Source organism: Phaenicophaeus curvirostris, chromosome 13, assembly GCF_032191515.1.
Source record: "Phaenicophaeus curvirostris isolate KB17595 chromosome 13, BPBGC_Pcur_1.0, whole genome shotgun sequence".
NCBI classification, from domain to species: Eukaryota; Metazoa; Chordata; class Aves; order Cuculiformes; family Cuculidae; genus Phaenicophaeus; species Phaenicophaeus curvirostris.
In genome coordinates, this window is record NC_091404.1 from 19,990,007 (window position 1) to 20,017,586 (window position 27,580).

At 40.5% G+C, this 27,580-nt stretch overlaps 1 protein-coding gene across 2 annotated transcripts in view; it reads left to right on the top strand.

Annotated features, from left to right (window-relative positions):
* Positions 1–27,580, top strand: part of BRWD3 (bromodomain and WD repeat domain containing 3) — a 50,798-nt gene that overhangs the window by 10,947 nt on the left and 12,271 nt on the right. For both annotated transcript variants that reach the window (XM_069867337.1, XM_069867338.1), the window contains exons 6-33: positions 528–626; positions 6,023–6,183; positions 7,122–7,343; positions 8,793–8,893; positions 9,588–9,658; positions 10,508–10,608; positions 12,348–12,388; positions 13,292–13,396; positions 14,635–14,788; positions 15,290–15,424; positions 16,217–16,345; positions 16,754–16,979; positions 17,677–17,847; positions 18,967–19,150; positions 19,732–19,825; positions 20,074–20,223; positions 21,115–21,191; positions 21,508–21,685; positions 22,176–22,292; positions 22,744–22,851; positions 24,285–24,409; positions 24,642–24,724; positions 25,134–25,245; positions 25,620–25,681; positions 25,772–25,927; positions 26,246–26,366; positions 26,934–27,059; positions 27,149–27,230. In XM_069867337.1, coding sequence (XP_069723438.1) covers positions 528–626; positions 6,023–6,183; positions 7,122–7,343; positions 8,793–8,893; positions 9,588–9,658; positions 10,508–10,608; positions 12,348–12,388; positions 13,292–13,396; positions 14,635–14,788; positions 15,290–15,424; positions 16,217–16,345; positions 16,754–16,979; positions 17,677–17,847; positions 18,967–19,150; positions 19,732–19,825; positions 20,074–20,223; positions 21,115–21,191; positions 21,508–21,685; positions 22,176–22,292; positions 22,744–22,851; positions 24,285–24,409; positions 24,642–24,724; positions 25,134–25,245; positions 25,620–25,681; positions 25,772–25,927; positions 26,246–26,366; positions 26,934–27,059; positions 27,149–27,230 — 3,491 coding nt within the window. The remainder of the gene's footprint in view (positions 1–527; positions 627–6,022; positions 6,184–7,121; positions 7,344–8,792; positions 8,894–9,587; positions 9,659–10,507; positions 10,609–12,347; positions 12,389–13,291; positions 13,397–14,634; positions 14,789–15,289; positions 15,425–16,216; positions 16,346–16,753; positions 16,980–17,676; positions 17,848–18,966; positions 19,151–19,731; positions 19,826–20,073; positions 20,224–21,114; positions 21,192–21,507; positions 21,686–22,175; positions 22,293–22,743; positions 22,852–24,284; positions 24,410–24,641; positions 24,725–25,133; positions 25,246–25,619; positions 25,682–25,771; positions 25,928–26,245; positions 26,367–26,933; positions 27,060–27,148; positions 27,231–27,580) is intronic.

The following is a 27,580-nucleotide window of genomic DNA, read 5'->3' on the forward strand; positions in this document are numbered from 1 at the left end:
TCTTCATTTTGAAGACAACGTTTTTTGGAGCATCGTGTGCAGAGGAGAATCAGAAAGGAGGGCACATTGCCACCGATTGCAGGAAAAGAGATTTATTGGGGAAAAAAAAATCACTTTCAGGGAGCAAATGTGCGCACATATGTGAATTCTCAACCATGTAGAGCTCATAAGAAGAGGTCCTGTATCTGTTGGGATTGCAGAAGGATTGAAAACATAGCAAAGTTCAGTCCTGCTGTCATATAAAGCGCACCTGCTTTTTTGATTCTCTGTTTCAATCAGTTTAGACTCCCTGCTCACCAGAATAAAGCAGAAATAAGGTGAAACCATTGACAGTTATATTTCTTAGGAACTAGAAAGCAGAGTAGCGTTTTCTTTAAGTATTAGATCTCTGACAGGCTAGTTAAAAAGACACATCTTATTTTGGGATGCAGGGAGTGGTGTTTGGTGCTCCTGATTCCAAGAATACATCTATTTGCTCCAGTTTGGCTGATTGTTTCACTAATCCGCTGTTCATCTTCCCGTTACAGACTTCAGACATACGCTATGGAAAGGATCTGCATTCGCAGCTCTTCACAGAGGCCGGCCTCCCGAACTACCTGTAAATTATGGGAAACCACCAAATGTGGGTGAGTTTTGAAACATGCACAAGGTGCTTTTTTCTCCTCTGTGTCTTTATTACTGTTCCAACCGAAAGTTACTCTTACTGACTGAAACACTACCATGGGCTTGCATCAATGGTGCTTTTTTTGACATTTCACCATGAATTAGTCTAAAAAGGCTTTCTCATCGATGGTAGAACAACTCTTTTTTTTGTATTATTCAGGCTTGCATCTTCCATAGTGTGTGTATGTATGTTAAAACATTAGTGGCCACATTGAAAAGCTTTGCACGTTAGCTTCATGTTTGGAGGGCAACATGCTTGAGTGCTTTTTTGTGATAGACCTATGTAATATGTACATGTGCTTCTAAGATGGAATAGACAGGATCGCAGGAACGTGTAGACAATCTCTTCATCCAGGAATCTTAGCCAGAACACAGTCCCTGGCTCCCAGAGGACTTTTTTGATTCAAGAATTCATTTTAGTTCAATTATGACAGAAAACAGACTACTTGCAACATCCCTCTCCAAAAAGGAAATGATCAGCAAACAGCATTTGTGTTACTTTGGTTTCAGTTGTCCACGCAGTCAGATAAAGAGATATATGAGACTCGGATACGTGCAGGCATTCGACTTACACATCATTGAAGAGCTGCTCTGTTTTCTTTAAACTACAAATTATTTTCCTAGTGTGGCCTGAACTTTCATTAACCATTTTCATAGCAAACAAATTTGAGTCTTGGAAGCATACATACATGTCCTGTTGGTCATGTTTTGTTTTCTAGTTTGGGCATTTTACTTGTAGTTACTGTGTGTTTGTGTAAATGTATGGACTTCTCCTGCCTTGTTAGGAGATGCATTGGCATCTGTTTCTCCCGTCCACTTGGAGATGCAGGGGCGATGACAGCACTCTCCTGTTGCTCCCATGTCTGTTCCTGTTTGTGCTTCTGCACTTTCTCTATTACTAAAAATGAATCTTTATCAGGCACAAGGGTGACGAAGCTGGGGCTGTTTGTGGTTGAAATCGATAGCGTGGTTTGCATAAGGGCTGTGGTGTTGTGGCAGCAGAGTGACAGAGCAGCAAAGTTAATTATGGGTCTGCTGTATGGAAACAAAATGGATATTTGCCTGGAACTGCTGCATGGGGAACTATTGCATTAGTACTTGTCCTGCTTGTAATTTATGAGTCATGCTGTGGATGTTAAAAAAGAAAACCATTTCCATGTATTAGTGTGGTTACTTCTGTACATATCTGTGTATTTACTCTTTTAGGCTGGTTCTGCAGTTAGTTTATTGTTTGCAGTCGGGCTCATGGGTTGATGGTTGGCTGGATTATAGATTTACTGCACGCACTTGTCTTCTATAGTTGTATTTCTGTAAGGGCTCCTGGATCAATTCTTTCACAAGAGAAAAAATCGGACTGTGTTTTTCTGGAATATGCGGTGTTATTAATGAACTGTACTGGCAGGCTGAATGTCAGTGTTTGTTGTGCCATCATGACAAAGCTTTGTGCTGCTTGCTTCATGACTGTTTAGTGACTTAGAGAACAGAATGAGTCGTTGGTTTTGGTGGTTTCCTATGAATTGTTTTGTTAAGAAACGCAAAGGTGTTACATGGAAAAGGATCTTTTCTGGCCAGGAATTAATTTTGATACGTATTGGTTCCTGGAAAAATACAGCCCTCCTCTGTGTAGGTATATAAACTACTGGTAAGAGGGAGAAAATGTGTATGAAGATTAAAACAAGAAGGTGACTCTATTTAAGCTGTGCAGGAATCAGGAGTTTGGTTTAGGAGTTCCCCATAGTTAATCCTGAAGTGTAAGTCACAAAATCCTTCTGTGTATATTTGTGCAAAATAGATGCTTTTTTTCTGGTGAGAAGCAACAGCCACAGGTCATAGAATCAGAAAAGCGTTACGGTTGGAAAAGACCTTCAAGATGCTGCAGTGTGTGTGCGTGTGTCTGGTTCTAAAAGACAAGGTGAAGTATACCCAGCCTGTTTAACATTTTGGCATAATTGTGAATTCCTAAACTGTGGTGGCTTAGTCAAGTTGAGTTTTCTGGAATGACTTGCTGAAGTAGTTGGGATGAAGTAATAGACACCCATAATAACGTGTGGTCATGAGTGAGATGAAAAGGTTGTGTAATTGCCTGTGTGAGTGGTAAATAAGGCATAGAACTAGCAGCTAAAAGTATTTCTCTATCGTTTTCCTTCCACCAGTGAAGATTTAAGCTTGCCACCACAAGTGTGTTTTCCTGGTATAAGAGTCGGATTGCTTGTGGTTGTTCTCCCCACTGGAAGTCCTTTGCTTTTCTGTCTGATTGTGGCTGGGCTGGGACCCTGTGGTCTGTTCTCCAAAACAAACGGTCGTTCTCAGGAACTGGAGCAAGAAATCAGCGTTGCCTTTTCCCAGCCTGTTTGTTCAGAGCTGGGAATCTTCTGTCTGGGGGAATCTCCAAGAAAGTGCTGACCTGTGGAAGTTATTCTCAGGATCCTAGTTGCTTGTTGAGTTGTGGAGATCTGTGCTGACCTGCTGGAGGAGGAGAGGAAGGGGAAATGCTGTCCTAGCTTTCTGCTGCGGAAAGGATAGCACGATAGATACAGGGAGGAGGGCCTTTTAGAGTGTTTCTTTGCAGGTTTGGCAGTAGGGGTGCATCTAGGAGTCCCATTGTACTCTTTCAGTCGTAAAGGTGAAAGATCGGTCATAGAGCACCTCAGCAACAGGAGTTACTTGTGATAAACCTGCTCTTGAATGCTACCTTGGTCTTGTTAGGACTGGTTTTCTTCGCAGGCACCAAAAAGCAGAGCAGAAAGAAAGTTGTTTTCCCTCTTCAGTTATCACCAGAGCTGGTCTAACCCGAGTGTGAAAATCTTCATGTGGGCAGCTGTCGTTAGCGAAAATAACACAAAATGTGGAACCAGATGTGGGAAACCTCGGCTGCTCCGAGGGATCGGAATGCGATTGGCCATGCTGAAATGTTTTAATTCCTTCTGAATTTGTGACTGAGCTTTGAAGTTGTGATGTCTGATGATTGTATTTAAAACTTTTGTTTTCATTGATGGGCTATAGTTACAGGGTTTTGGTTTTATCCTTCCTAGGTGAGCTTTCTTGCAAGGGTTTTTACGTTTCTGCTGTTATCTCTAGCAGAATTACTGTCACACAGAGTGCGTGACTCCCCTCTGCCCCGTGCAGCTGCCCGTACTTCACTAAGGACTGGTCTTCTCCTGACAGAGTGGTCTTCAAGTGCCAAGAAACAGAATGCATGCATTTTACCACACATTATCCTCAGTTGGTAGTTGGAGGACGCACTGATGTGTCTCTGTAGAGTGGGAGCCGGTCGCTCCTGGCAGAGGAGCTCATGGCAGCATCAGTGGCGTCTGCACCGAGGTAGCAGTCATTTCCACAGCTAGAGGTGAGGAACTTGGTCTGAGAAGGCGGTTCTTCTCTTTGTAGACAAAGCTAACTTACTTTTCTTAACAGGAAGACTAGACATGCTCACTTTTTATGTGAAATATAACATCAGTGCAGTTTCAAAAGTTTTCCCTGGCAGGGAATGGTGAGGGGGCAGACTTGGCAGTTAATCAGCTAGGGTGCTACAAGGTTTAGGGCTCCTATGTTGCTAATTCTCCGTGTGGGAATTGTTTTGGTTTTTTTTTTTAAATGCTTTCAGGCTTTGTGAGGACAATAACTTCATTGTGCTGAAGAAAGCAAACTTCATGGGGCTTTTTACCATGTGGGTAATTCCCCAGTTCGATACTGTGTATTAATCTTCTACCAAAAAATATGAGAGCTGGAACTGGGGATGTTCAGTTTGTTTTGTGAGGTGTTTTAACTTTGCAGTTCTTTCTAAAGCAGTGATAGTTTATAAAGGGAGGGAAGACTAAAATCTCAGTCATAGCTTTGCGTGTGTAACGTGTTTCTGGTTTACCCTGAGTATTTTTATACTGAGGACCAGAGACACTGAGTGTTTTCTACTTTTTGTTCAAAGATGCTATTGCATCTTTGATGCATGACCTCACACATGACCTCAAACCCCCCAAACTGTACCTGTAACTCTTTGTTTAACAAATTAAGAAAGGCAACTCTGATCACCTTCACCACAGCTCCCTTCTGAGCTGACAGCTGGCTGCGTATGATGCTGCCAGCATCCAAAGCAATTCTCCCAGATCATCTTCTGAAAGGCTGTGTCTGTGTTGTTTTCACATCTACCAACCAAAACCGGGTTCCTTTGAGCACTAATTGATCTTTGGGAAACGGGAGCCAGCTCTGGTGAGCAGGGTGGGTGCTGAAGCACAGGGATGTTATGAGCTAAGAAACGCTTCACAGCCAAAGCTCTGGGGGCTGGCATGGTGTCTGGGTGTGAACTCAAATTAAATACCCAAAATGTTCTTAAACTATGCATCAAATCAAAGGTTAAAATGAGAATCTTTCTGCATCCTCAGCCCTGATGATCTTTAGTCGGTGACGGGTTCCTGCAAAGGCACGTACGTGCCTGCTCCCTCCCTTTCTTGTCTAGTGCAAAGGGTCATGGTTATCGTTAGTGAAACCACAAACAGTGCTTTCTATGTGATGTTTTGTGCATTCAGATTTCAGACTGTTCCTGTAAGGGTTCTTAAATTATTTCATGTTGCTAAACCTATTGTTGTTGCAGTTTTCTCTTGTTCCTGCCCTTCTGTCACTGAGGCTGTTTCCCAGTGTGGATGCGTGCCACACATTTCTTATTCTTCAATTACTTTGTCACAGAAATGAAATTAAATTGCTGCTACTGCTTTTAAGAGAGGTTTTATGGAGACTGTGGAACACCATGGACCCTCGTATAGGGTCTGGAACCCATTCCAAAGAGTGATTTTTATTACAAAAAAAGCACTTGAAGTAAACTACTGTTATACTCCAAAAATAAATCTGTTGTTATTAGGTAAATATATGTTGCTAATATCAGGATTTCGAAATCTGCATAGAATAAACGTATCTGTTGTCTGTTCATGACTTGCATACTTGGAATAGCTTCTAGTTATGATGAGAGCTCTTTATTTTGCTTTCCTGCTTTGTTAAGCAGCCAGGTGCAATGTGTGGTGTGGTGGGCATTGAAAGGCTTCCTCGAGTGTGGGCTTTCTTTTATCAGGACGTTCTGTACCATTCCATAAAAGGGGAATAAGTTTAGATTTGTGGATTATAACAGTAAAGTTGTTACCAAACATCATGGAATGGTTTGTGTCAGATGAGACCTCAAAGCCCATCCAGTCCCACCCCCTGTCATGGGCAGGGACACCTCTTACTGGATCAGGGGCTCAAAGCCCCATCCAGCCTGGCCTTGAACACCACCAGGGTTGGGGCAAATTTAATTTTAACTTAATATTTATTTACTTTGAGTTCTGGACAAGGTTCATATCTTTTCTTTTCCTTTTGTCTTGTTTTTCTCTCCCAGTACATATAATTTCTGCCAGGCAATTAACTGGATGCGGACGTTTCAGCCACTTGTTCCCAACATCCACCTACCAACACATGAAAATGCATAAGAGGATTCTGGGCCATCTCTCATCTGTTTACTGTATTGCCTTTGATCGCAGTGGGAGAAGGATCTTTACAGTAAGTTAACAAATTGTCCTTTTCTTGGAAGATTGCTGTGCTTGCTTTGATTTCTTTCTTTCTTGAGTCCCTCAACAGCCTCATAGTTACTGAGATGCAGATACGCCTTCCTGAAAAGGAAGAGAAGAAAAATCTTGAAATGGTTGGAAACCCCATCTCTTTTGATGCTAATTTTGAGTGTGTATTTTAAATCTACTCACGGCTCTGGCAGACTGAAACTTCGCCAGCTCTTTGCTTCCCTGTGTTGAACCTTACAGCAGGGTTGTTCTGTCAGCTTGCAACTCTCTCTGGAAACTCTGCTCATTTGTCTTATTATCATCTTTCTTACTGAATGGCACCTGCAATATTCTGGGACTGCTTGCTGGGTTAAGTTGTAACCCTCTTTTTTAAAGCTCCATTTTACCTTTTGGTAACCTAGGAGATGTGAGTGATCTTTATCTTACGTTCCAGTAACACCTGATGATAAATAGAAACCCTCAGTACTTCATCTGCAATTTGCTTCTCTACTGAATTTTCTTTCCAGAATCTGTAGGATGTCGGGAAATACACAAATATTGTTTTAAGTTCTTCTCCAGATTGTATTAACATAATTTCTGTGATACTGCCCTTGCTTTTTGTTGCGCGTATTAAAAATTAAGCAGATTTTTCAACTTAATAATCATCTATTAACTGTTAATATTATTCCCTGTCTTGTCTTTCCCCTTTTCTTTTATCAATAGATGTTCAGAAACAGATTACCTGGCAGGCTGATTGTTGTCTTTGTGTTCTTGCTGGCTTCTCCACTTGTTATAAATCGGTCAAGTAGAGATGTTGTTATAATAATTACTCTGGGTCATAGTGAGAGCCTTTCTGGTTTTGTTTATCCATAAAGAAATGTGTTATCTACACATGGCACGTGTTATTTTATATAATCTTTGGACATTTTTGTGTGGCATTAGGGGTCAGATGATTGTTTGGTCAAAATCTGGGCTACAGATGATGGTCGCCTGCTCTCCACGTTGCGAGGACACTCTGCTGAGATCTCTGACATGGCTGTTAACTACGAGAACACGCTGCTTGCTGCTGGCAGTTGTGATAAAGTAGTCCGAGTGTGGTGTCTTCGAACCTGCGCCCCAGTCGCAGTGCTGCAGGGCCATTCAGCTTCCATTACTTCCATACAGGTAAGGAATGACTTTTTCTCCTAAACCCTTGGAATAAAACAGTGATAAGAAATGTGGATTAACAATCGGGGATAAAACTCTCCTTTTCGTCTCTGTTTGGCGCTGTAGTTTTGCCCCAGCTGAAGAGTGTTGTGTCCTTCCAAACTCACTCCTATGCAGTGGATGATCCTGCTTCTTCCAGTTGTTTTTGACTTTATGATCCCATGGCTTCTTCCTCGGATCTAGCAAATGAATGCTCACCAAGAGCATTGAATCAGCTACCTGAGCCAGGGAGATGTGGCTGGCATCCTTGATGGTCGTCTTTGCACAGCGACTGAGTCAGCAATCGTTTGTTAATAGAGAATGTTTATTTTTCAGAGGAATGCTGCCAACTAAAAATCCTTATGCCACAGTTTTATTTTCTCATTATCTTAGCCTGTAATATAAAGATCTGTTCTGGATTTATAGCATACACAGAGGCTGCAGCAGCCACAGAACAGCTCACACCAGGGTTTGCAGAGACTCTGTGCTTGTGTCCCTGCAATTTCAGTTGGTGACGAGTGCCTGGTAAGCAAAAGCAGAGCAGGAAAAGAGTGAAGTGCCAGCACTCTGTTCTCGAGATGTGGCACAGTCAATAATGGCTAGTAATGTGCGGTTTATTTGCTTTAAAAAATCCACAACAGCCAGGCAGAAATCTCTGACAAAACAAAATTCCAGGATAAAAAAAGACAGTCTGCGATTTGGCAGGTTTTGTACATAGAGGGAAGAATGAGTGAGGATCTGAATCCCTCTCCTCTGGAGCCTTTCTGCCTTTGATTCATCATGGTCTCCTCCATCATGCCTGTACTCCCTAGGAGTCTCATTTCTCCCCCTCTTGCCAGCACTTCCAATTTTGTCTGATTTCAACTATGTTGCAAGTTACTTACTTTAAGGTGATTGTTTTGGAAAGGTAGTTTACCACCTGGTTTTGTGGTTTGTCTGCTGTTTGTTTACACACATCTGTATAAACACATTCCTCACCGGCTTTTTGTAAAACTCTGGTAATTCAGAAAAGAATCAGTCACAGCTTTTTAAGAAAACAGCCCTTGATTCTTTTCTCAGATTACCAGATAGCCAGAGGAGTCAGTTTTGGTTTTGTTACCATGTTTGGTCCAGTTTGTCTTATAAGGAAGTATTTCTTGGTCTTGTTGCCCCATTAAAACGGTCCAGGCTTGTTTCATTTTTCCAGTTCACTGACTTCTGTGTGATAGAAAGAAAGTCTTGCTACAAAATACAGGTATTTTCCATTCCTTGGCTTTATTTTTATGGAAGTTCAAACTCTATGCTCATCCCTGATGCTGCTCTCTGTGCTTCCAGGAAGAAAGCTAATATGTTGTGAAAAAGATTTATGTTGACGTCCATTTACAAGTTTCCAGCATGTAAGGGGAGAAAGAAATTAGCTGGTTTAACTGTTGTAACTTTTATTTTTAGTTCTCTCCAGCAAGGAAAGGAACAACGCGATACCTCACTTCTACTGGTGCTGATGGAACAATCTGTTTCTGGCAGTGGCACGCTAACACCATGAAATTTAAGTAAGCCTGCTTAGATAATTATAATTATCTTAAATAAAGGACAAATTTATTTTGAGTTTTAGCATAGAAGGGAATGCTGAGATAATTAAATAAGGTCATGTTCTTTCTTAATAAACAAGTTTCTCGGGATATGTTCTCTCACAGACACGCTTTGCGTTTGTGATACTAGTGTGTGGGACGTGAGCACTTCTTTAGCGGCGCTGGGGAGCCTGTGGAGGCAGAGATCAGGGCTGGTATTTCTGGGCTTTGTGCTTTGCAAGGCAGTGTTCCACAGGAGAACTTCCAGCTTTTTTTCTTTAGGACCAAATCCTTGTCCAAAATGTACAGGCAGAAGAATTATTTGCTTTTAGTTGGAAGAACACGTATGTGTAGATGGCATCAAGCTGTACTTAATAGGAGTAAATGGTGTTAAATTGATGGTTTGCGTGGTTCTGTGTTAAGTATATTTGAATCGGTTTCATGATAAATAAGTAAAATAGTCTTTTTCCAGTTAGAAAATGATTATTTCCTTCCTTAACTAAGGAAATTACTAAAATGAAAAATAAGGTCCAGTAAACTGAGGTGAGAATTCAGAAATGAAGAGATTTCGGATGGGTGCATTGACCTGAACCTGCTGAGCTGCGGTGCACTGTTCTTCTTGAATGTTGTTGGAATAAAGGAATGAAAAGTAAAAATGTTGTGCTATTGCTTACAGGGATCGTCCTGTAAAATTTGCAGAGCGGTCCAGGCCTGGAGTCCAGATCTCTTGTTCGTCATTCAGTTCCGGTACGTGCCCCTTGTGAGGTAGCGAAAGGTGTTTTATGAGCTATAATTCCTGTGGTGACAGCACCGTTATTTATTCTTAAAACCAGATGGCATTAAACTCTTTTTTAGTTAATTATTGCACTGTGAAATCGTGAGTGTTTGAAACTTTCCATGTTAAATGTCTGCCGCAAGCTTCTTTTCCTCTTTTTTTTCCCATAATTTAAGCTAAAATGTTTTGACCACCTCTGAGGAAGACTGTGCTGTCAGCCTGCTGATTTGCACAGCAGAGATTTTCCTCTGTAACATCATTTTATCCTGTAAAGTTTTCAAGTGAACAGTTCTTGAAATCAGGCAGACAATAGTCTCTGTTTGGTTACAACTTTGCCAGTCTTCCAGATCTGGCTAACTTCTAGGAGGATCAGTTCGATGATCCAACTGAACTGACATCCTTTGTTGCAGCTTTGAATTCTCAAAAAAATATTGATTTTTACAAGCAGAATTGTAAAATTTCTCATTAATTTTTGCTGGCTGAAATGGAGAGCTGTTCCGAAGCCATGTCAGCCTTGCCCACATTCCTATTGTAAAACCAGAAATCCTGAAAAAACTAAAACCAATGCAGTAAACGATGCAATCCTGCTGTTTTTGTGTAAATAGAACACACATTGCAAGAAAATACCTTAATCAGTGACTCCTGATTCAGCAATAATTGATCTGATGTGCTTCAAACAGATACTGAAGGTGGAGATATATATTTTGATTACATTAGCATCTTTTTTTGAACTGTAGTTTTCTGCTTTGATGGTAAAGCAGGAATTAAATGAGTGGTTCCTTGGCTGGCTTTTCCTCTCACAACCCCCCTGTCTCTCTTAGGTGGCATGTTCATCGCAACAGGCAGTACTGACCACGTGATAAGAATTTATTATTTGGGCTCAGAATCTCCAGAGAAAATGGCTGAGTTGGAATCTCATACGGTAAGGGATGAATCATAAGGTAAATCTTTTGTTTCCCTTCTTTTCCTTAGTTTAGGAATTTAGGTTTTCTAGAGCCTATTTGGCTTATTTTCTGTCTTTAGAGTGTAATTGGCTCTCAACAGTGTGGTATTTAAATGCATGAAATTTGTGGTATATTTGTTTTTCCTCTGAGGCACATGTGTGCAAAACAAGCTTTGTGTTTCATTCCCCCAGGAAACAGTTCCTAGGTGACTTTCCCATATTCTTGAAGAAGGTCTGTGGTGGAATGAGAAATTAAAGTAATTTTCATGCATGATGTCATTTTTCCTATTAAATTTACTGCTGAGTATTTCACTTTAGCTGTGACCACAAATCCACGTAACAAGAAAAAACAAAGTAATTCTGGTTTTAGAATGTGAAATCAAACTGTGGATGGTGATAGTAATTTCTTTTAGGAAATAAAGCAATCTTAAAAGCATCCTTTCTTTGGTGATGCAGAAGGCTTCTCATAAAAATTCAAACTATAAGGTGTCTTTCAATGTTCATTTTCAAGTCTGAGTCTTGATAGCTTTTATTAGACTGTTGAATGTCTCAGTTGTAGTGGAACCTCATAATGACACGTCACTAAAACAGTATCGGCTCTTCCATCATTTCTCAGTTGTTACCCAGAGCAGGTGAGGATTGCATTATTTATTATCTACACAATAAACAGTACGTCAGAAAGGCAAGCTTATAGCAACACTGATAGGGCTGTCGCTTGTAGGGAGTTTGGAGCATTTATCTCTGAACCTCAACAGCCCACCTTAACGATATTTTTTGGATTAAATCCGAGGTCTCAATTGATTCACTGAACTTCAGTGGGAGTCATAGATCTCACATTTCAGTCTCGGAGCACCAAGCCTACCAGTCTAACAAGTATTTTGCACACAAAAGAGAAAATGTTTTCTCTATTCAGCAATTCAGGTTTGGAACAAACTGGAATTCCTTTGATTTTTTGAAAGGCTACACTTCTGACTGCAGACTGCTGTCAACCTGCCCTTGCCAAAATCCCACAGTGGTTCCTCGGTTATCAGCAGCTGGAGCCGTCAGGGGGAGGACAGAGAGCAAGTGTAGCCAAAGTGTATTTAGCAGAATGAAAAAAAAGGGGAAAAACATGTCTAAAGCTTGGTGTTTGTTTCTCAAGCATTTAAAAGTGGAAATAAAGCCAAGGTTTGCATGTCTTTTGTTGAAATATTGTAATTTGCTTTATTGTTAGATCTAAAAATTGCAGACCTGCTGTGATCATTTATTTGGTTAAGTCATCCTTTCTGCACCTTGTTGGGTGCTGTAGCTACTGGCCCTTGTGAGCTCCTGAGGTTCCTTATTCCTGCTAATGCTGTGGGGTGGGAGAGGTACTGAGTTTCCCAGGCAGAGCTTTTCCCGATGGCTCTGTGCAGGGGGACTGTGCTCAGGTGAGAGTAAAGCTGCTGCCACTTGTTCCTTCTGACCCTTTAAGTGTCAGGGGGACTGAGTTGAACATCATTTCTGTCTCTTGATGTGTCTTGACTTCGTCACCTCTCTGAAGTTCTCTATTTCAGTGTCTGAGGAAGTTTTAGCTTTAAGCACAACTTCTCTGTTCTTGAATTTGTAAGAGATTAACTTGTAGGAGAAGTACAGGCAGAGACAATTTGCTAAATAGCAGCTCAGCATTAAGACCTTTTTGGATGAGGGTTTCAGCTTACAAAGCGCTCACTACTTTTTTTTTCCTCCCTCCTGTTTAGGACAAAGTGGTTGCAGTCCAGTTCTGTAACAATGGTGATAGGTGAGTGGCTGTCCCGGGGTTTTGACAGGAGAAGTACACTATTTAATTTTCCAAGTAACTTCTCAGAACAAATTTGGTGTAACAGGGCCAAATGGGCTCTGATTAACCTTAGACACATTGTTCGAAGTATATTGCAAGAGGGGTGTCATGTCTACAAGCTCAGGCTTGATAGATTATGTATCTGTTGGGGATTTTTGTAAAAATTTACTTCTTGCATATGTTTTTGTGTATCATTTATACCAGATGGGGAACAGAAAGCAGCCAATAATTAGCATAGTTGGAAACATTTTCTGAGTTAACGTGACATTGCTGATATATTGCTGAAACATCCGGCCATCCGCCCTTTACTGTCTGATTTAATTCCTTGCTGAACGATTCCTTCTGCCAGGCCCTCTCTGGGCACATCAGATATACAAGTTGTCGCTTCTGGTGCACAGAGTTCTGAAAAATATGGGAAGAGTGTTTGTTTTCGTAAGCACACTCACAGTTTGTAAAAGTTCAACAACTGCTGTGAGATTCTAGAGTGATAAACGTGATATGGTGAATAATGAGGCCCTCATCCTTCGTCTTGTGTTTTTTAACTCTGAAATTACTACTGAAAAAGACCCCAACCCCCTGGTTTATTTCCAAGGGGGGATGAGCAAAGAACAGTGTTTCAATGGGATGTAAAAGTGCAGAATAACTTAACAGTAAGTGTTTTTAGCGACCTTTCCTAAAGTGAATGATAGTCCTCTGCCAAGCTCCTAAATATCCTTGCCACAGGATTTAGCAGGATGGAAAACTCCATAGCAAAGCTACCAAATAGTGAGAAACTGGGATCCCATGAGGGGCATGATCTGAAAGGAGTGTGACCGATCTTTATCCAGAATTTCATGACTTTATCTTTTTTTTTTTCTCCCGTAGCTTAAGATTTGTCAGTGGAAGCAGAGATGGAACAGCAAGAGTATGGCACTATCAGCAGCAAGATTGGAAGAGCGTAGTCCTGGATATGGCTACTAAAATGACAGGGTAAAACAAACCAAACTAGAACGCACTTTATAGGACCATTTACATGCAAAACAAAATCTTCTGTCATATTGAAAATTATTTACTTACTTCCTTTTTGAGTGAATTTCAGTGCTTGGTTTTGTGTATTGAAAATGCTGTCGCTCTGTCTGTTAAGTTATACAGATAAATAGCTCCAACAAGGCGGTATGAATACATTCCTGGTTCCCTACTCTGGTGTTAAGGACTTATTTAGAATTTTGCATATAAAGTAAAGAGTGTCAGATCGAGTTCATCTCACAGAAAGAGGTTTTAGTAGAACCTCAGTGATAGTATGTGTATTTCTGTGCTGTGCTTTGCTGTTTTGGATTTTGTGCTGTGGAATGCAGTTAAAATAATAATCAATTATATAATGGAGTAAAGTGTGCAAAGTGTGTGATCTGAGTGCAAACATGGATGTGTTGAACAGTGTCTAGTGTTAGACTCCACTGCTATGGGAAACTGACAGCTTCTGCTGCCATCCCAGTAATTAAATTCAGTAAATAATTGTTGATTAAAAAAAAAATAAAATTGCCTACTACAGCTTATTTTACCCACCTGAGGACAAATGCCATTAAGCTGAAAGTTAAAGGTGTGTGACACGGCTTCTTTTTCCTAACAACATTCATTTATGAACATATCTTTTAATTTCTTATTTCATTCCAAGGCCTGAGTTGCCTGTTAGAATTCTCCTAATGTGTATCTGGAATGTTTCTTACCGTATTATTTTTCCTTAAGGTTTTCAAGTGAGAGGTGAGATATTTGGTTCTCGGGTTCAATTAGGGTTTCAAGTTTTTCTGTTTAAGATCCTCCAGCGCCTTCTGTGAACAGCTTAGTGATTGAATATGCGGGATAACAAAAAGCAGAGATGGAGAAACACATCAAGCATTTGGCTTTGCAGAATTCTTTACGTTTCATATGGTTACATTTTTAATAAGCTAGCTTTCAAAGTATGATCTGGATTTATTTATCATGTTTTTGCTCATTATAGAGTTTACTCTATAAATAAAAAACAGATAAACCCCTCTCTAAATGTCAGTGGTAGTGAATATTGTCTGTCTGTGTTTTACCCCTGTGGAAGCTGTCCTTCATTCTTCTGCATTAGCCACTGATTGTGGTGGTGGCAGCCATGCTTTCTGTAATTTCATACTGAATTTGCACTGTTAATTGTTTCCATATGTTGTTACTGATTTCTTTCTTTTCTTACTTATTAATTTCTGTAGAAACAACATAGCATCTGGTGAGGACAAGGTGACTAAGCTGAAGGTTACTATGGTGGCTTGGGATAGATACGATGCTACTGTCATCACTGCAGTCAACAATTTCCTTCTCAAAGTTTGGAACTCATCCACAGGGCAGCTTCTTCATAGCTTATCTGTGAGTAAAATTCAAGTGGGTAATCTTAAGCTGTTGTAGTTCAGCTCTGGAATCAATTTGAGGCAAAACTGCATCGTTATTCCCCCTGATGAGGGTTGTTGTCTTGAATTATGCCACCTCTCTTGTTCCCCCTGGGAGGAGTTTGTGTCACAGGGAGAGGAGCTGAAGGTCAAATGCTGCTAGAGCCTGGTGATTGCTGGCTGACAAGGGAGCCCTTCCAAGGCCACCATTTGTGCCCAGATTAGAGGGTTGTAGCTGACCTCATTGCTAATTTCTCCTTCCTCCTCATCCCACTCTGTCCCAGCTGTGCTGAGCTGCCCGCAAAGTGGACACTGATAACGCCTCTGGCGGCAGTGTTGACTCGGTACAGACACGGTTCTAGTCCAAGATCTGGTAAGCTGAGCAGTTGTGGACTGAGATGTCCTCGCACCGAATACTAGCCTGTTTGGAGATACTGCATGGGGAAATGTTACCTTCTATTTCACCCTGTTTTCGCTGCAGGGCCACGATGATGAAGTTTTTGTTCTGGAAGCCCATCCGTTTGACCAAAGGATTGTACTGTCTGCGGGTCACGATGGAAATATTTTTGTCTGGGATATAGACAAAGGAACAAAAATTCGCAATTACTTTAACATGGTAAGGATGATCAGGGAAGGGTTTTTTTCCACACGTGAGTAAAGCTTATCTGGGGGCAAAAGCAGATTTCATTATATACCCGTTGTGACCAATGTTACAACAGGATTAGGGGAAAATTCCCACATATTATAAAAAACCTTCTACTCTCCCGTAAGCGATACCTAAGTATCTTTTTGCATACTGTGAGTGTAACAGCAAGTCTTTAATGGGATCTTTTGTAGCATCTGAATAATTTTCGTGTGTATGGGTATGGTTATACCATGCAAAATATTGCAATGACTTCTAAGGTAGAGCAATGGAAACCAGTACACCTGTGTGTTGTAGCCCATTGCTGTGGTCTGGGAAAAGACGTGGTTGGCTCTGTGCTGTGTCTATCTCAGTGCACCCCGTACCAGGTTTGTTGGTTTGGTTCCAGCACTGAGCAAATGCAGCTGTACTGCCTCGAGACCTGAGCACTTGGGGCTGGGAAACCTGCTTGTGTGGAGCCAATAGGCGCCTACGATCTTTGGTGTGGGCTTGTCCTTTCTCTGCCATTGACGTAAAAAGTAGACTTCTAGGGAGTTGTTTCAGCACGTGCATTAAATATTGCACTGAAATTCCAGGACAAAGAGAAAATACGAGGTTTTGACTTTATTGTTGAGTGAAGCTTTATTAATTCAGTGGGAAAAAATAGAAGTGCAAAACAGTTTTGAGCGCAATGAGAATTTACACGGAGCCCAGGCAAAATTGTTGTAAAAGTGCTCCTATACAGAATGTGTGATGGTGAGAGGAGTGCTCTGTGCTTGTCTCCAGATCGAGGGCCAAGGCCACGGAGCTGTTTTTGATTGCAAATTCTCACCAGATGGACAGCATTTTGCCTGCACAGACTCTCATGGACATCTGCTGCTATTTGGTTTTGGATGCAATAAATACTATGAAAAGGTGGGTTGAATGGAATTTAAACTCTTCTGTATCTGACCTAGTTGTATCTTAGAAGTATTTTTGTTATAATTTATCCTCTCGCCCTGCCCCAGACAAAATAGTAATTAGATCATGAAGCAGTTGCTGTTAGCCAAAATCAAAAAGATTTAGACAAGAGAATCTTGAGGCACGGGAGCGAAGCACTGACTTCTATGTGTTCACCTCTGTTGGCATATTTTCCTATGGATTCCTTTGCATCAGGCCTTGATAATAAAACACATTTGTGGTAGGAATCTGTTCTCTGTCATAACATTTCTTCTGCTGATCCTAAGTGTAGGAGTTGTGGTTTATGGGTATGGGAGCCATTCCAAAGCAGCGAGACAGCTGCAAATGGCCATTGATTTGTTTACTAATTTGCTTTTCTTGCAGATTCCAGATCAGATGTTCTTCCATACGGATTACCGACCACTGATCCGTGATGCAAATAACTACGTGTTGGACGAACAGACTCAACAGGCTCCACATCTTATGCCTCCTCCATTCTTGGTGGATGTTGATGGAAATCCTCATCCCACGAAATTCCAGCGGCTGGTACCAGGGAGGGAAAATTGCAAGGATGAACAGCTTATTCCTCAACTAGGATATGTAGCTAATGGTATGCTGTCTAAAACTCATGCATAATACATATATTGGACAGTATTGAGCACCAGCTCTGTAGGATGGGACTGTAAGGATTTGTTTGTTCGTTTGCCTTCTGAAATTAGTGGCTTAAATTCAGCATAGAGGTAGAAGAGGAGATGGGGTGACTTTGTGACAAGAAAGGAAGTATATGGAATCAACTTAAGTGGAGGCAAGATGAGGAGACTGTGGTATTCCAAAATCTGTGGGCTTCTATCGGGTATATGGCAGTGTGCTTAAAGAACTGTCCCATAAACCTCGGTGTAACCGTATATGTGAGGAAAGAAGCAGGCAGGTAAGAAAGATGTTGAAAAAATAGCTTTTTGGGTTTTAAAATAGACTTTTCTATCCCTGTAGATATAAACTTTTGCAATATGCTGATCTCTGGAAGAGATCTTTACTGTAACCTTCAGAAGCATAATTTCTTTTAGCTGTTGTTAAAAGATCTGTGTTTCTATTTTACGTGTGGTTTGTAATTTTAGTTTTTTTATTGTAATTCCTCTTTTAAACTTTGCCTCTGTTTATTACATGAGCACAGAGGGACAGCTGGGAATCAGATGTTTTGCACAGCAGACAAATAATTGTGCACAATTTTAAGTTTGATTGTTTCTGTGGTGTTTATTTAAACAGAAAGTAATCATTTTATAAGCAGTTGTGGCTTTGTTCTTGTCAAGGTGATGGTGAAGTAGTCGAACAAGTCATTGGGCAGCAAACTAATGACCAGGATGAGAGTATCCTTGATGGAATGATCAGAGAGCTACAGAGGGAGCAAGATCTGAGGTTAATTAATGAAGGAGAAACTCCTCCAAACCCTCCAGTCAATAGATCCCACTCTGTCAGTGCAGGTAAGTGTCCCTTTGTCACCTCTGTCATTTCTCTCCTGAAGCACAGTAAGGTACTAATCAAAGCGTGTTAATGTAAGTTCCAAGACTCCGTCTTTGAGGATCTTTTCTCTCTTGTTCTTATACTCATCGGTAACCTGTGTGTGGCTGTTGGGCATTCCACTGATATGTGGCTGAGGGTACACAGTGCCCTAACTGGGCTGTATCTGGTTACCTCAAACTATTAGACTATAATTATTCCTGCTATAAACCTTTCCTAAAAAATAAACATGGGGTTCACTGTATTGTCTGGATGTCAGTCACTGCCGAGATGATGCTTTGCAACTGCATCATGTCAAGATAACAGCATATAATTAGAGTATGTCAGTGGAACACAGTGTTGTGACAGATTAGTGGCTTCCTGTTGCACCACAAATGCTAAGGCTGAGCATCAGTGTTTATAAAATAAATGTCTGCCTTGTCTTAGTGTTTCCTTAGAAAGCTGGAGATTATTCTCCTGGTAAGTATTCTGCTACTGTGATTTGATTTTCAATACACAAAGTGATTAAAAATTTAAAACAAGCTCAGTCAGATGTGAAGAGCTGGCTGCGAGGGAGCTCACTGAGTGCAGCTGATGGAGGAGAGCAGATGTCGGGGACTTGTGCTGCAAGTCTGTGAGCTTGGAAAAATTTATAGCTGCTAATAAATTAATTCTAGTTTAAGTGACTGATTACATGTTTGAATCAGATTTCCTAGCAAAGCTCCTCAGGATTGCTGGATTTGGAGCAAATTGTCTTTAAATTCAAGAAAGGTTAGGAAAAATATTAGGGAAAAATGCTGAAAATACACTTTTGCTTTGATCTAAACTGGTATTGTCAAGAAGCCACCTGTAACTCACAAAAATTCTCTTCTGCTTCTTATGGTAGGTTGATGTGTTGATGTGTAGTGCAATCCCTGTTCTCAGTTTCATTTCTGTATCCCTGTATTTGTGTGAAAGGGAATTTCCAGATATGAGAGGGACAGAAATTAAAGTAGCAACCTTACCGAATTTGCCTCGATCAGAGGCTTTGCTACATGAACCGCTCATTTGTGCGAGTTATTTAGTGTATAGATAAGATACTTAATGTACTTTTTCTTCCCTAGCTCTTCGAAGCCCAGCTTTGGATGTTTCATCTCCACCAAACGTTGGTCTCCGGAGAAGTGGTCAGATAGAAGGGGTCCGGCAAATGCATCACAACGCTCCCCGAAGCCAAATGGCGACAGAGAGAGATCTCATGGCCTGGAGCAGGAGAGTCGTGGTGAATGAACTTCCCCCGGGTGTCAGCAAGTAAGAGGCTGAGTGAGATGGGGGAAAAAGGTTCAGTTGTGTAATGCTTAATGATCCTTCCATGCACCTGTTACAAGTTAGAAAATGATTTTTCAGAAATTTATTGGCTTGTTTCTGTTTGTTCTGTTAGTTTTGAAATTCAGATGTCAGGATTAGAGCAGTGGCCTCTGCTGGAGAGCTGAGAACAGTAATTGCTTTGCTTCACAATCAAATCTTCCCTCGGTAGTTAAAATAATGCTTTTTTGTAAAGTCACAGGATGGTTTGAGTCAGAAGGGACTTTAAAGGTCTTCCATTTTCACCCCCCTGCCATGGGCAGGCGAGCTTTATTTGAAAAAAACAACAGAAATAAGTACAATGCATTTCAGTTTTCTTGAAAATAATTGCACGTGCGCAACTAACAAGTTTGTTTCCTTAACTTGTGATTCTGGGAGTGACATCTGTGTGGATGCTGCTAGGAGGACTCGTGCAAAGATTTCTTATAGTCAAGGGAACCAGAAGTATTTTAATGTATATTTTAATGAAACTGTCAAGTTATGTGATGATTTGTGGAATAAAATGGATTTATTCTATGTATAATTAGGGTCCAGGAAGAATGTCGAGCTGCCAAAGGCGAAATAGAAATTAGTTTGTACACTGTTGAGAAGAAAAGAAAGCCATCGCATATCTTACAACGGGTGAGTTAATTCAGTAGAAGAGGGAACTGGGGGGCAAAGCAGCTCCAAGTACTGAGTGAAAGAAAAAAAAAGAACCAAAAAGCCCCCAAACCAATTTTATTAAGTGATTTATAACATTAATAGTACTAGTTTTTCCTCTCTCTCCCTACTGTAACAGTAATTAACTCACTTTAATGAGGCTTTGTTCAACAGTTTAATTAATTATTAAATTTCTAATTTTTTTCTGTTTGTCCCTCCTGTGATAAAAGAACGACTACCAGCCAGGCAGCGGGCGCTCTTTGAGGAGAAACCAGCGCAAACGCCAGCACGCCTACCAAACACGCTCCACCATAGAGCACAGTCAGCAAGGAGCGAGTCAAAACCCACGGGCGCGGGAAGAATCAGACAGCTCCTCCGAGGTCTGCTCCATCAAGTGGTTCTTTCTATAACTCCCTGTTCACAAACTGCGAGGGTTGAGTGCTGAGAGCACTCTTCCCATTAGGGCTCTGAGTTTCTCCACCTAGGAAGAAACACTCAGTTAATTGATGGTGTTGGATTTGTGTGTAATATATTGATCTTGGAGAGAGAAGGATCATTTACCTCAGTGCCAGGACAATATTCAAAACTAGCTTAAACCAGGTTGTGTATTTTTGGAAAGCTGAAACATTTTCAAGTAAATTTAGCTGGGTTGTGTAAAACCACTTGCTATTTTGGGATTTCATACTGCTCATACATTCTGTATCACACTCAGGGCTTTGATTTCATGTGCATCTGTGGACTGTTGTTGAAAGAGGTGGAGAATCGGTATTAATCGTTGATATTGGCAAGGGAAGAACTGAAAATATTCTAGATCAAATATAACTTCATAGAATCATAGAATGATTGGGTTGGAAGGGACCTTAAAGATCACCCAGTTCCAACGCCCTGCCATGGGCAGGGACACCTCCCACTAGAACCTTTTCTGGTTTAGCAAGCACATAAAGTAAAGAGACTGGATGTTGTCACTAGGTAAATGCATTGAAAGTACAGGAGGGGTGGGCACTTGACACTAGAATTTGTTAATCTAACACTTCAACAAGAACTCATTCTATGGTTCTACAACCATTGAAATTCACATTTCTTTCTGTAGGAATTATATAAGCATGTAGTAAAATATTAATTAAGATACAGAAAAAAATTTTGCACTCAATTTAAGCTTAATCAGTCCTAAAGCTTTCTTTGGGTTAGACAAGCTGTACAACTTACCTGCAAATGAAAGTGACACATTTTAAACTTGGCACAAAAGTGAAATTTTTTTTGTTTCACTACAGGAAGATGAGACTGTTGGGACAAGTGATGCATCAGTGGATGATCCTGTGGCAGCCTGGCAAAGTGAGAGCAGCTCCAGGTAGCTTTGCTGATCTCTTCTTTGTTAATATCAGTTGATTTTATAATTGAAGTGATGCAGTTGATGTTGCGATACAGCCACACATGGCTGTGATACTCAGAGCCATAGCTGTGAGTTTGCAATGGGTAAAATAATTTGCTGCAATACACAAATTAAGCAGCACTTAAGTTTTCTTTAAATTCACATGAGAATGAAATTTTGTGCTAATCTTGACGTGTTCCACATAATCAGAAGAGCAGGTAGACTGTTCAGACCTTTCACTCCCCCGTATGAAAACTGAAGGGCTGTTCTCTTTCTAACACGTTTTTATTGACAGTGATTCTTCAAGTGAATATTCTGACTGGACAGCAGATGCTGGAATTAATCTCCAGCCTCCAAAGAGACAAACCAGGCAGGCAGCTCGCAAAATCTTTAGTAGTTCTGATGACGAAAATGTGAAGGGAACAAAAGGACTGGAGCCAAAACGAAGGAAACTTAAACAGCCTAGAAAAAAGGTCAGCCTTTTGAATTTTTTAGGGTGTTTGTAACATTATGAATGTACTTTTTTTTGGAGTGGTTGTTTTCAAAGTGAAATTTTCCACAACTAAATTTACAGTAAGAAAGATCCTATAGACAATGCGATAATCGGAATAGCAGAGTGTTTTGTTGTGATGCTGTGGTAGGGTAGGTGTACTTGTAAAATTACAACGCAGATGCATCGTATTTACCTAATCAGGATTCTTTTCCCAGGTATTTTTTAAAGAAGGTATTTAGAATATTTCTAAGGAAAGAAATACAGTCTCTTTGTGGATGTTTTGATGTTCTATTATATTTATAGTGAATGTCACTTTTTCCCTACTATTTAGTTGAGGTTTTTGGGAGGTTGGCATTCCATCTTTGCCCCTCTATCTGGTTATCCTCAGGAAGGGCCGTCTGACTAGTTTTTCAGCTGTTCTGCCACAGTAAGTGCATACTGCATGCTAAATCCCACGTAATCTGTTTAAGAAACCAAGCGGACTGCTGTCGATGGAAGGTGAACCCAGTGAAGAGTGGCTCGCCCCGCAGTGGATCTTGGATACTATTCCCCGCCGCTCGCCTTTCGTCCCGCAAATGGGAGATGAGGTAACGAGCGCAGCAAGGCTCAAATTCCCACCGAGGCTGATGAGCTTGTCTGGGTCAGGGCTAACAAACCTAGCAGTGTTTTCAGTGCATCCTGCTCAAGATGGGCTGACTTTTGGGAACTGGCTTTTTCCTCAGGCGATTGGTTGTTCGCAGAGAGTTGTCCCGTGTGTCTTTGTGCACGTTACTCAGGAGTAGCAGGAAGAGTTGGTTGGGCACCTTCAGACAAACCTGCACGCTTCTTAACAATCCCACTTTTCAAAGCCCATAGTAGGTGCCACTTTGGGGGTTGATATAAATCTTCTTAAGGAGAAAAGCACTTTATAATGAAACAAAGTAGTGTGCAGTGTGTTCTGGAAGAGATGCTGCCTGACGTGCTTGTAGAAATTTTAGAATAAACCGGAAGAGAATTATCAGTAAAATAAAAGAAACTTGTTTTTTATTTTATTTTAAGATCATATATTTCAGACAAGGCCATGAAGCTTATGTGCGGGCAGTGAGGAAAGCGAAAATTTACAGTATTAACATGCAAAAGCAACCATGGAACAAAATGGAACTCAGGGTAAGTTAAACAGCTACTTCAAAGAGATGAATGTAACATTCAACTGCCATTAAAAACCAGCATGAAAAATATGAAGAAAACATTCCTTTAAAATGTTAATATCAAAATTAAAATTGTTAATGTTAAAACTTAGTGTTTTCATTAGCACAAGGCCTCTACATCTGTTCGGTTCCTTGTAATAGGAAGCCAGAAGGATATCAAAGTATGTGGAAGTTTATCTAGTGTTGGATTCTTTCCTGAGAGATTAAAGCATGGAGAATATTAAAATAAAAAAGAAGTCAGTGTGAGAGGAGTTAATCACTAGAACAGTTTGCCCAGAAAGAGCTCGCGATCTCTGTCCTTGGAGGCTCGAGCACAGCAGGGCAAGCTCTGAGTGGCTTCATCTGACGTAAATGTCAGCCCTGCCCTAATCACGGTTTTGAACTTGCTAGGGTCACTTTCAACCCAAATTATTTTACACCTTGTTTTTTTAACTTAACACTAGTTCCTGCAGAACCCACACTGTTCGTAGTTCTGTGGACACTCCACAATGACCTGAACAGCCAGGTTCCGTTTGTTGTTTTAAATGCTGTAAGAAGTAAGACATTGTGATGTCCAGATCTAAATGCACCACAAGCTCTGACCAGTGGGTCTAGCCAATTGTGTGTGTGCTTAAATTCTTGGGAGAGCAAGACAGTAGCTTATAACATACTTTTATAAAATAAAAATGTTACAAATTGCTCAGGTAGGTACTAGGTTGGCACGGTTTTGTTGATTTGTCTTATCAGAGTCCCTTAATACTTAATCTAACGTTGCCATATTTTTTCTTTACTCATTTTTATGTCAAGAGAAGAGCACATGTATGTGCACATATTCATATATGTGGATGCCAATAATTCTGTTAATGAAAATAATTGCTTTACTAGGAAAATGTCCAGTTCCTAGTCCTGGGTATTCAATGATTCCAGCTGTAACCTTCAAAGGCATCATCACTTTGTAAGGAAAAGGAAATAGTATTTCACTTAGGACAGAGATCTTAACCACCAGCCAATGTTTGACAGGATGCGAACATAAAGGCTTTTGTTGAATTTATGCTTTAAGAGGGACTGTTCCCCGTTATTGCCCCTGTGTGTTGCTGTGCAAGGGTGAGAGGCCCTTGCTGCTGTCAGCATGGTTAAATCCAGACTGGAATGTTCCTTAGAGCCTTGTTACAAAAGTTAAATAATCTCTGGTGCCCTGTTCTCAAATCTACCAAGGGAATGGGCACCTCATCTCTTTATTTTTAAGGTAACTGATTGAGTTTTAGTGCTTGGAAAAGAAAACTCTTATTGGTGAAATTACCTGGGCTGTAAAGTGGAAACATATTTGGTTTTTATTAATGTGTTTTGTACTTGGACGTGAAAATTGTTGTTATCAAGTTAAAGTAATACTGTTCCATTCCTACTGATAAATAGGAACAAGAATTTGTGAAGACTGTAGGAATTAAGTATGAAGTTGGGCCTCCTACACTCTGCTGCTTGAAGCTTGCATTCCTAGATCCAATCACAGGCAAAATGACAGGAGAATCATTTTCCATAAAGTAAGTAACCAAAATGCTGATGACATTCTCCAAGAGATTTTCTTGCAGCGTAGGGGATTTTGCTCCCCGACCCTTTTCTTTTTCTCTTTCAAGACACAATGATGAGAATGATTAGTTATTACGCCAAAGTCGAAAACAAAATGCATGAAATATTGCATTTGGAGACTCTGTTGTACCTGTGGAACTATGTTTATGGGTAACAGAAGCAATATTTTTTGTCTGTTTCATGAAGGTACCATGACATGCCAGATGTTATTGACTTCCTTGTGCTGCATCAGTTCTATAATGAAGCCAAAGAAAGGAACTGGCAAATAGGTGACTACTTTTTTTTTCTACTGGGATACGTTTAGCAACCTTTCTGTAGCTGTTTAATAGGGCACAGTGTCTGTGTTATGTGGTGTAAAGGTCTGTACCACACTCGATATTACAGTGATCATTGGAAACTTCATTTGATGTTTACTACAATTCCTGTAGCAGAAAAAAAAGAGAAATGGGAGAAACTGTTCCAAGGCCTGTGCTGGCAGAATAATGTCCTGTTATATTGTGCTGTCACTATTGAAGCAGAGATGTGGAAGTCCTCCCATCAGGGAAAGGACTTGATTCCTGTAGTGCAAAATGCAAGAATGGAAGTAGTCCATGCCTAAAGATGACTTTGATTCTCTAAAACCAAAAATTAACAATTATTTATGTTATTCTTTTCCTGAATGCCATCTTTTTCTTATAGGGGATAGATTTCGCAGTATAATAGATGACGCTTGGTGGTTTGGAACTGTGGAGAGTCAGCAGCCTTTCCAGGCAGAATATCCTGATAGTTCCTTCCAGTGCTACTCTGTTCAGTAAGTACTGGCAAAGCTGTAAGGTATTGCATGTGTTTACATGCCATAGGCCTCCTAGACATTTATGTGCTACTTAAATATGTACCTCAAGAGCTAGGATCCTTTTCCTAACTCTTTCCTTTAAATACACAACAAGCCACTTTGGTTTTATTGATTTATTATTATTAACTTATTCATAAAACAACACTTTTAGTGTAAACAGCATTGCAGTGAATATACAGTAGATACAAGGGAAAAACAAGGAACTGGAATGTTGCTAGTGACATGTCTTGGTTCTGTGAGGTGAGGCCTCTTTGCTTTAAGTCTGGCAGAGAAAAAGTTGTGTCGTTATAGTCAGCTCTAACTTATGCATTTGAATGTATTTTTTGTAATAGCTGGGACAATAATGAGAGAGAGAGGATGAGTCCATGGGACATGGAACCAATTCCAGAAGGAAGTAAGTCTGTGGTGAATTCATGTCCGTATACAAAGTAAATAGTGTTTTGCCAGTGCTGGTACTTAATGCTGCTGAATTCTTCCTATTTAGCTGCGTATCCTGAGGAGGTTGGTGCTGGAGTTCCTGTGACTCCAGATGAGCTGACAGCTCTTCTCTACAAACCCCAGGAAGGAGAATGGGGGGCCCATTCCAGAGATGAAGAATGTGAACGAGTAATCCGGGGGATTGAGCAACTTCTTTCCCTTGGTACGTTTGGAGAGGAAAGGTGAAAGATTAACAATATCAATGTGTTGGCACAGGTCTGAAGAGAAGATAGGATAGAGTGTTGGGAGCTGATGTGGAGTATCTGAAATGTGCTCAGTCATGGAAAAGAGCCTTTAATATGGTGTCCTATTTGGTTGCACTCTCTTTTTCTGGGGCTTCACCTGCTTACTTTCAAGTTGGTGTGGAGTCTCACTGGATCATATCTGAATTTTCAGAAAGGAAACCTGTTCTAAGGAAGCCCGTTATAACTTTCTTCCTAGTATCTTCTGATCTAAGTTATTTTGTTCTTTCGTCTTTCAGACATTTCGAATCCCTTTGCTGTTCCAGTGGACCTTAGTGCCTATCCCATGTATTGCACTGTTGTTGCTTATCCAACTGACCTCACCACGATCAGGAGGAGACTTGAAAACAGGTTTTATAGGTCAGTTGGATTTTTATTTGTTTGTAATCTATATTTACTCTAGCCCTGTTGAGCACAGTAAATACATTTAGCTGAGTACACTGTCATGCCACTTCAGCAATATATTTCTTCAACGAGCCAACAGGAAGAGATCAGATTCTATTTGGCTATTGCAAAGGGAGTCTTGCTGAATAATTTCCTTTGGCCACGTTGTTAAGGCAAAAGCTGCCATGTCTGGATCTGGAGTGTCTTTTTTATCTAACACACTGAGCTGTACTCTCTGGATGTGCTGTAGGCAGAGCATATTTGCTTCACCTGTTGTAGCCTTTGAAACAGATGCTTTGCTTGTATTGCAGTTGCCAGAAGTGGGCTAAGTAGTGCTGTAAACTGGAAATCTGTTTTTCCAGTTAACTTGGAGATAAATCATGTCCTGCTCAATTTTTTCCCTCTGAGGACCACTTTATCTGTAAGGCTTTCTTTAACTGGGGACAGTCAGCAATCTCCTTTTTTTTACTGAGGAATCCTGCTGAACTCAGAAGGCAAATAACGTACCCCTTCCTCTCCATCCCTTTCATTTTTTTTGTTTAGGAGGATCTCTGCACTGATGTGGGAGGTACGGTACATTGAACATAATGCCAGGACTTTCAATGAGCCAGACAGTCCTATAGTCAAAGCAGCCAAAATTGTAACCGATGTCTTACTTCGCTTCATCGGGTAGGCATATTTTTCACTTTATAGAGCTGACGTCTTGAGTTTCTGAGGTGTTTGATTATATTCTTTTGGCTTTTATTATTGCCCTTCAGGGATCAGAGTTGTACTGACATATTAGAAGTATATAACAAGGTGAAAGCAGAAGACCTAAGCAGCACTGATGAAGAAGAAGAGGTAAGACCATTAAGACCATCTGAACTTCTTGCCTTTTTGAATTCAGCACCTAGGTTCTTGTTGAGTGTTTATTTTATGGATAGTTGCACTGAGTTTTTGAGATGAGCCCACGTAGGCCATTTGAGTTGCTTATATTCATTGTAATAACTTTCAAGCAACCATTTGTCTCTTTGTATTTAGTTAGTGGTAGAAAGCTGTGTACACAGAGTTTTTGGTGTAATTTTAAATCAGATTCTGAAAATAATATTACCTACACTTAATGTAGGTAAGGTACTACGTGAAACCTGAATAAACTCAGTGCAGCTGCTCAGGGCAGGAACATTGAGGCAGGGAAATACAGGTCTGCCAGA